The sequence below is a fragment of the Dromaius novaehollandiae genome, unplaced genomic scaffold (assembly GCF_036370855.1).
Source record: "Dromaius novaehollandiae isolate bDroNov1 unplaced genomic scaffold, bDroNov1.hap1 HAP1_SCAFFOLD_31, whole genome shotgun sequence".
NCBI lineage: Eukaryota > Metazoa > Chordata > Aves > Casuariiformes > Dromaiidae > Dromaius > Dromaius novaehollandiae.
In genome coordinates this window covers 1968595-1977182 of record NW_026991289.1, presented here as the reverse complement: position 1 = coordinate 1977182, position 8588 = coordinate 1968595, and the positions used below count along the sequence as shown (strand labels likewise).

General features: G+C 64.6%; 1 protein-coding gene and 1 pseudogene across 1 annotated transcript; one reads left to right on the top strand and one right to left on the bottom strand.

Moving 5' to 3' along the window:
- Positions 1–202: 202 nt before the first annotated feature.
- On the top strand, positions 203–2934 carry LOC135325540 (class I histocompatibility antigen, F10 alpha chain-like; annotated as a pseudogene).
- A 3748-nt stretch (positions 2935–6682) lies between these two features.
- Positions 6683–8005, bottom strand: LOC135325582 (class I histocompatibility antigen, F10 alpha chain-like; the record flags this gene model as incomplete). The annotated part of the gene is given in 6 exon segments (XM_064503680.1): positions 6683–6774; positions 6856–6954; positions 6957–7127; positions 7284–7565; positions 7752–7891; positions 7893–8005. Coding segments are annotated over 6 exon segments (894 nt in total), but the record flags the coding sequence as incomplete, so codon positions are not given.
- Between the last annotated feature and the right edge of the window lie 583 nt (positions 8006–8588).

Below are 8588 nucleotides of genomic sequence, written 5' to 3'. Positions count from 1 at the left end.
GCGCCATTGGCGGGCGGCCGCCGGCGGGGCCAATGGCTGCGCGACAAGGCGGGGCGGGAGCCGCAGCTCAGCCCTGCGCAGCGCCCTCCGTGCGCGCCCTCGCTGTCGCTTCTCCCAACCTGCCGCGCCGGGATCTGCCCAGCGCCTGGTGACGCCTGGGTCGACGCGAGCCGCTATTGGCGGCTGGGACAGAGCGCAGCCAATGGCGGTGCGCCGCAGCGGAGCCAATGGTGGCGCGGGGGCGTGGCCCCCGTGGGCTTCGGGGCTGCATGAGGGCGGCAGCAATGGCAGCGAGGAGGTGGTAGCGGGGCGGGCAGGGGGGCCAGGGCTGCTGCTGCTGCTGCTGCTGCTGCTGCTGCTGCTGCTGCTGCTGCTGCTGCTGCTGCTGCTGCTGCTGCTGCTGCTGCTGGGGGGCGGTGGGGCGGCGGCAAGCAGTGAGTGCGGGCAGGGACCCTGGCCCCCCTCTGCCCCCCCCGCCGCTGGGCTCCCCGTCAGCGGGCCCACGGACCGGCCTGCAACCGCCCCCGGGAGGTGCTGCCCCCCCGACCTGCCCCCCGGGACGTGCTACCCCCCTGGACCCCCCCGGGATGTGCTGCCCTCCCGGAGCCCCCCAACCAGTCCCCCCAGGACGTGCTGCCCCCCCGACCTGAACCCTGGGACATGCTGCCCCCCCGACCTGCCCGTCGTGTCCCCCCAGGATATCTTGAACCCCCGGATGCCCCCCAATGTGCCCCCCCGGCCCCTCACCGCACCCCATGTCCCTGCAGGCCCCCACTCCCTGCGCTACTTCAACAGCGCCGTGACGGAGCCCAGCCCGGGGCTGCCTGCCTTCATCTCTGTGGGCTACGTGGACGGGGAGCTCATCGATCGCTACGACAGCGAGACGCAGAGGGCGGTGCCGGGCGCGGCCTGGATGGAGCAGGAGGGTCAGGACCACTGGGACGAGGAGACCCGGATCAATCAGGACTGTCAGGAGACTTTCCGTGTGTACCTGGACATGCTGCAGGAGTGCTACAACCAGAGCGGGGGTGAGCACGGGCTGGGGCTCCAGGGGCCAGGCCGGGGCTCCCGGCAGCAGCCACTCGCCATCAGTGCTGGGGGCTGCGGGGCTGGGGTGCCCCCGGCCCTGCACTGGGTGCCGGGTCTGAGCCTCTCTGCTGCCGCTGAGCCCCCGTCTCCCTGCTTGTGTCTCAGGGTATCACACAGTGCAGCGCACGTACGGCTGTGACCTCCTGGAGGATGGCGGGACCCGGGGGTTTATGCAGCTTGGCTACGACGGGAAGGACTTCATCGCCTTTGACAAGGACACGCTGACATTCGTCACGGCGGATGCTGCTGCGCTAATCACGAAGAGGAAGTGGGAGGCTGAGAATGAGCCTGAGCGCTGGAAGCACTACCTGGAGAACAGCTGCATCGAGGGGCTGCGGAGATACGTGGAGTACGGAGGGCCGCGCTGGAGAGGAGAGGTGAGGGCGAGGCGGGACCCCCCGGACACGGGGACGGGCCCCGGGCTCGGCGCTGGGCCCAGGCGCCCGAGGGCGCTGCTGGCGGCGCGGTGCGGCATGTGCATCCAGGCCTGGGCGCGAGCTGCCTGACCTCCCTCCCTCGCGCCGTCTCCCCAGAGCGCCCCACGGTGAGAGTGTCGGCCAAGGAGAGCCACGGCTTTGTGACCCTGTCGTGCCGGGCTCACGGCTTCTACCCGCGGCCCATCAGCATCAGCTGGCTGAAAAAGGGCCGCGTCCAAGCCCAGGAGACCAAGCGGGACAGTGTCACGCCCAACAGTGATGGCACCTCCCCGCCTGGGCCAGCTTTGAGGCCCTCCCCGCAGAGAAGCACGAGTACCAGTGCCGCGTGGAGCACGCCAGCCTGCCGGAGCCCGGCCTCTTCTCCTGGGGTGAGCGCGGGCGGCCAGAGCCCGTGGAGTGCCCGCTGGGGGCAGCTCCCGGCCCCTGCTCCCGGCCCCGCTCTCTTCCAGAGCCACTGAGCTCCCTGCTGCCCGTTGTCCTTGGGGCGGTCGTTGCTGTGGTTGTCGTCATTGCGGTGATCACCAGCTTTGTGGTCTGGAAGAGCAGATGGGGTAAAGCGCCAGGGCTGGGGAGGCGGGGGGAGGGAGGCCGGGAGGAGAAGGGGCCCGAGCTGGCGCCCCGGGACCGGAGCAGAGCCGGGCTGCAAGGGGCCACGTGGCCTGATGCCTTCTCTTCCCGCAGGGAGGAAGGAGAAGGGGTACGCGATCGCCAAAGGTGAGTGCCGGGGCCGCTCCGTCCCAGGCCGCGCCTGGCAGTGGGGCAGCATTTGCTCTCTGGTTTCTGGCGGCCGCGGGGCTGGTGCGTCCTGTCCCCCACCTGCCCCCATCTCCTCTCTTCCGCGCCCTGCAGCTTTTCCCCGGCTGCAGGGCAGGGAAAGGGTTGGCGTCCCGCCGCTGGAGGCTGAGGCGCCCGGGTGCTGCCCTCTGCTCCTGGCGCCTGTGAGGTGGCTCCAGGGCCGGGTCCCGGCCCAGTGGGCTCTGCCCTGATCCGGCTTTGCCCGCGGCTGGTGCGGGACCTGCAGTGCCACTGGCACGGGGCCGGGGCTCACTGCCGCTCCTCTCTCACAGGCCACGACGGGACATCCAGCAGCTCCGGAATGGGTCAGAGCTGGTGTTGGGAGCAGGGCGGGGGGCCCCAGCCCAGCGCGATGCCAGGCTGGCACCCGCCATGGGGCTGCTGGCCGGCCGGGCGCTGCGGCTGGGTCCTCGGGGGCTTCTGCCTGCTCCCCTGGCTCTGGGAGGGGGGATTTAGCCCTGCAGCGCAGCTCCCATGGGGGACGGCGATGTGGGGCCAGGACCTGCAGGACAGGGCGCGCACAGGGGTGCAGGGGTACCCCCTGCCCCCCACACCTCTGCCTTTATTGATTTTTTCCTCTCTTGTCTTTGCAGGAAGCAATGCCGCCATTTAAGCGCTCCGTCCTGGTAAGCGAGGTGCCGCAGCCGGACCCAGCGGTGCGGGCAGCGGGGGCCCAGCCCCCCCGAGCGCTCGCCGTCTCCTCGCTGCAGCTCCCGGGACGCCGCCAAGCCCCCTCGGCTCCCACAGCCCGGGAGCAGCAGCACCCAACGCCCCGTTCGAGGCTAAACCCGCCCCGTTTGGGTGCTTGGGTGCTGCGGGGTGCAGGTGGGCACCCGGGGGCAGGTCAGGGGGCTCAGGCTTTTGTCTCGCCATGCCTTGGATCTGCTCCCTGGCTCCGACGTGCTGCAAAAAGCTGTGAAGGTGGTGGGAAGCCCCCAGAGAAGAGGAGCGCTCGGAGCCTGCTCCTGCCGTGGTCCCAGCGCTGAGCTGGGGTAAAACCACTTTTATCAGTGTGCGAGGCAGGGTTTCCATCTGCCAGTTGCCTGGGAAATAGAGAATTTGCTGGATTTTTTCAGCACTTGTCCTGGTGGCTCTCTTCGAACAAGAATGCTGTTTCTGTGGTGGGCCTCTTCAAACAAGAATGCTGTTTCTGTGGTGGGCCTCTGAACAAGAACGCTGTTTTTTTGGTGTGTCTCGTAGCACAGGAACGTTGTTTTTAGGTGTGTCTGTTACGACAACAATGCTGTTTTCTGACTGTACTGTTATGGAAATTAGGCTCGTCGGCCACCATAACAGGGCCCGATCCTAGGTTCCCGCAAGTAAAATTCAGAGCCAAATCAAAGCAAATTAAATAATTAAATTTTAGTTACATGCGTGCAGTAATTACAGCTTGAGCTGGGTGCCTCCAAAGAGACACCCCAACAAAAAAAAATCCTGGGCAATTATAGTTTTTTCAACTTAAATTTCCCACCCCTCACGCAGTAGTTAGACCAATAGTAATTTTTAGGTCTGGGGTCTCCTGCTCCTCATTGGATCTCATCGTTGTTCCTAGGCAGGCTCTTTTTCTTCCTTATCTTTACTGTTGTGGTTTCTGCCGATGGTTGTACCTTCGTTTCTTGCTGGGTCTTACTGTTGTCTCTCAAGGTCCAGAGGGGGAGGAGGAGGTGATTCTAAATCATAACAATTAACACTGCCCTAGCAGTGAACTAAGGCTTTGCCCCTCAAGGTCCTAATGCCCTGCACTGGTCTTATTTCAAAGCCTTGACACCCTCCCTTTGGGAGTGTGAGACGCAGGAATGCAGACTGCTTGTAACTCCCTTATCTTCCCAGCTGGAACCAGCTCTGAGGCCCTTTTCTTACTGGACTAAGTAAAAGTTCATTATTTTCTCTAAGTGCGGCCTAAGGCTTCAGCAAATTTAGCTCCTCATGCCAAGCAAGATTTATAGAAGTTGTGCTAAGCGGCTACCTCTAGACAGTTTCAGTTCGCTATTCTTTAACAGCTGCTCCGTATGGGCACCAAGGATCCTGCCTGGAAAGTACCAAGTGTGATGACATGGCTCTAGGCCTGGCAGGGCAGGTGGGGTTTTTCCTGCATGCTGCCAGTGAGGGGCATGGGCTTGAGCAGCAGTGCTTGGATCCAGCAGGTCAGCCCCTGGGTGTGCAGCTAGTGCTGGCAGTGTTAAAGAATAGCAAACTGAAACTGTCTAGAGGTAGCCGCTTAGCACACCTTGTATAAAACTTGCTTAGCATGAGTAGCTAAATTTGATGAAGCCTTAGGCCGCACTTAGAGAAAATAATGAACTTTTACTTAGTCCAGTAAGAAAAGGGCCTCAGAGCTGGTTCCAGCTGGGAAGATAAGGGAGTTACAAGCAGTCTGCATTCCTGCGTCTCACACTCCCAAAGGGAGGGTGTCAAGGCTTTGAAATAAGACCAGTGCAGGGCATTAGGACCTTGAGGGGCAAAGCCTTAGTTCACTGCTAGGGCAGTGTTAATTGTTATGATTTAGAATCACCTCCTCCTCCTCCTCTGGACCTTGAGAGACAACAGTAAGACCCAGCAAGAAACGAAGGTACAACCATCGGCAGAAACCACAACAGTAAAGATAAGGAAGAAAAAGAGCCTGCCTAGGAACAATGATGAGATCCAATGAGGAGCAGGAGACCCCAGACCAAAAAAATTACTATTGGTCTAACTACTGTGTGAAGGGTGGGAAACTTAAGTTGAAAAAACTGTAATTGCCCAGGATTTTTTTTTGTTGGGGTCTCTCTTTGGAGGCACCCAGCTCGAGCTGTAATTACTGCACGCGTGTAACTAAAATTTAATTATTTAATTTGCTTTGATTTGGCTCTGAATTTTACTTGCGGGAACCTAGGGTCGGGCGCTGTTATGGGGGCCGACAAGCCTAATTTCCATAACAGTACAGTCAGAAAACAGCACTGTTGTCGTAACAGACACACCTAAAAACAACGTTCCTGTGCTACGAGACGCACTAAAAAAAACAGCGTTCTTGTTCAGAGGCCCACCGCAGAAACAGCGTTCTTGTTCGAAGAGGCCCACCACAGAAACAGCATTCTTGTTCGAAGAGAGCCACCAGGACAAGTGCTGGAAAAATCCAGCAAATTCTCTATTTCCCAGGCAACTGGCAGATGGAAACCCTGCCTCACACACTGATAAAACAGATGAGTTTTACCCCAGCTCAGAGCTGGGACCATGGCAGGAGCAGGCTCCGAGTGCTCCTCTTCTCTGGGGGCTTCCTGCCACCTTCACAGCTTTTTGCAGCACATCGGAGCCAGGGAGCAGATCCAAGGCATGGCGAGACAAAAGCCTGAGCCCCCCGACCTGCCCCCGGGTGCCCACCTGCACCCCGCAGCGCCCAAGCGCCCAAACGGGGCGGGTTTAGCCTCGAGCGAGGCATCGGGTGCTGCTGCTCCCGGGCTGTGGGAGCCGAGGGGGCTTGGCGGCATCCCGGGAGCTGCAGTGAGGAGACGGAGCGCTTAAATGGCGGCATTGCTTCCTGCAAAGACAAGAGAGAAAAAATCAATAAAGGCAGAGGTGTGGGGGACGGGGGGTACCCCCGCACCCCCGTGCGCGCCCTGTCCTGCAGGTCCCAGCCCCACATCGCCGTCCCCCACGGGAGCTGCGCTGCGGGGCTAAATCCCCCCTCCCGGAGCCAGGGGAGCAGGCAGAAGCCCCCAAGGACCCAGCCGCAGCGCCCGGCCGGCCGGCAACCCCATGGCGGGTGCCAGCCTGGTATCGCGCTGGGCCGGGGCCCCCCGCCCCGCTCCCAGCACCAGCTCTGACCCATTCTGGAGCTGCTGGATGTCCCGTCGTGGCCTGTGAGAGAGGAGCGGCAGTGAGCCCCGGCCCCGTGCCAGTGGCACTGTGGGCCCCGCACCAGCCGCGGGCAAAGCCGGACCAGGGCAGAGCCCGCTGGGCCGGGACCCGGCCCTGGAGCTGCCTCACAGGCGCCAGGAGCAGAGGGCAGCGCCCAGGCGCCTCAGCCTCCAGCGGCGGGACGCCAACCCTTTCCCTGCCCTGCAGCCGGGGAAAAGCTGTGGGGCACGGAAGAGGGGAGATGGGGGCAGGCGGGGGACGGGACGCGCCAGCCCCGTGGCCGCCAGAAACCAGAGAGCAAATGCTGCCCCGCTGCCAGGCGCGGCCCGGGACGGAGCGGCCCCGGCACTCACCTTTGGCGATTGCGTACCCCTTCTCCTTCCTCCCTGCGGGAAGAAAGAGGCATCAGGCCACGCGGCCCCTCGCAGCCCGGCTCTGCTCTGGCCCCGGGGCGCCAGCTCGGGCCCCTTCTCCTCCCGGCCTCCCTCCCCCCGCCTCCCCAGCCCTGGCGCTTTACCCCATCTGCTCTTCTAGACCACAAAGCCGGCGATCGCTGCGATGACAACCACCACAGCGACGACCGCCCCAAGGACAACGGGCAGCAGGGAGCTTGGTGGCTCTGGAAGAGAGCGGGGCCGGGAGCAGGGGCCGGGAGCTGCCCCCAGCGGGCACTCCACGGGCTCTGGCCGCCCGCGCTCACCCCAGGAGAAGAGGCCGGGCTCCGGCAGGCTGGCGTGCTCCACGCGGCACTGGTACTCGTGCTTCTCTGTGGGGAGGGCCTCAAAGCTGGCCCAGGCGGGGAGGTGCCATCGCTGTTGGGCGTGACGCTGCCCCGCTTGGTCTCCTGGGCTTGGACGCGGCCCTTTTTCAGCCAGCTGATGCTGATGGGCCGCGGGTAGAAGCCATGAGCCTGGCACGACAGGGTCACGAAGCCGTGGCTCTCCTTGGCCGACACTCTCACCGCAGGGCGCTCTGGGGAGACGGCGCGAGGGAGGGAGGTCAGGCAGCTCGCGCCCAGGCCTGGATGCACACGCCGCACCATGCCGCCAGCAGCGCCCTCAGGCGCCTGGGCCCAGCGCCGAGCCCGGGGCCCGTCCCCGTGTCCGGGGGGTCCCGCCTCGCCCTCACCTCTCCTCTCCAGCGCGGCCCTCCCGTACTCCACGTATGTCCGCAGCCCCTGCAGCCCCTCGATGCAGCTGTTCTCCAGGTAGTGCTTCCAGCGCTCAGGCTCATTCTCAGCCTCCCACTTCCTCTTCGTGATTAGCGCAGCAGCATCCGCCGTGACGAATGTCAGCGTGTCCTTGTCAAAGGCGATGAAGTCCTTCCCGTCGTAGCCAAGCTGCATAAACCCCCGGGTCCCACCATCCTCCAGGAGGTCACAGCCGTACGTGCGCTGCACTGTGTGATACCCTGAGACACAAGCAGGGAGATGGGGGCTCAGGGGCAGCAGAGGGGCTCAGACCCGGCACCCAGCGCAGGGCCGGGGACACCCCAGCCCCGCAGCCCCCAGCGCTGATGGCGAGCGGCTGCCGCCGGGAGCCCCGGCCCGGCCCCGGGAGCCCCGGCCCGGCCCCTGGAGCCCCGGCCCGTGCTCACCCCCACTCTGGTTGTAGCACTCCTGCAGCATGTCCAGGTACACACGGAAAGTCTCCTGACAGTCCTGATTGATCCGGGTCTCCTCGTCCCAGTGGTCCTGACCCTCCTGCTCCATCCAGGCCGTGCCTGGCACCGCTCTGCATCTCGCTGTCGTAGCGATCGATGAGCTCCCCGTCCACGTAGCCCACGGAGACGAAGGCGGGCAGCCCCGGGCTGGGCTCCGTCACGGCGGTGTTGAAGTAGCGCAGGGAGTGGGGGCCTGCGGGGACATGGGGTGCAGTGAGGGGCTGGGGTGGGCACATTGGGGGGCATCCGGGGGATCAAGATGTCCCGGGGGGACAAGACGGGCGGGTCGGGGGGGCAGCATGTCCCAGGGTTCAGGTCGGGGGGGCAGCACGTCCTGGGGGGCAGGTTGGGGGGCTCCGGGGGGGCAGCACATCCCGGGGGGGTCCAGGGGGGTAGCACGTCCCGGGGGGCAGGTCGGGGGGGCAGCACCTCCCGGGGGTGGTTGCAGGCCGGTCCATGGGGCCACTGACGGGCAGCCCGGCGGCAAGGGGGGGCAGAGGGGGGCTGGGGTCCCCGCCCGCACTCACCACTCCCTGCCGCCCCACCACCCCCCAGCAGCAGCAGCAGCAGCAGCCCCGGCCCCATCGCCCGCCCCGCTACCGCCTCCTCACTGCCAGCGCCATCGCCCTCACGCAGCGCCGAAGCTCACGGGGGCCACGCCCCCACACCGCCATTGGCTCCGCTGCGGCACACCGCCATTGGCTGTGCTCTGTCCCACCCGCCAATAGCGGCTCGCGTCGACCCAGGCGTCACCAGGCGCTGGGCAGATCC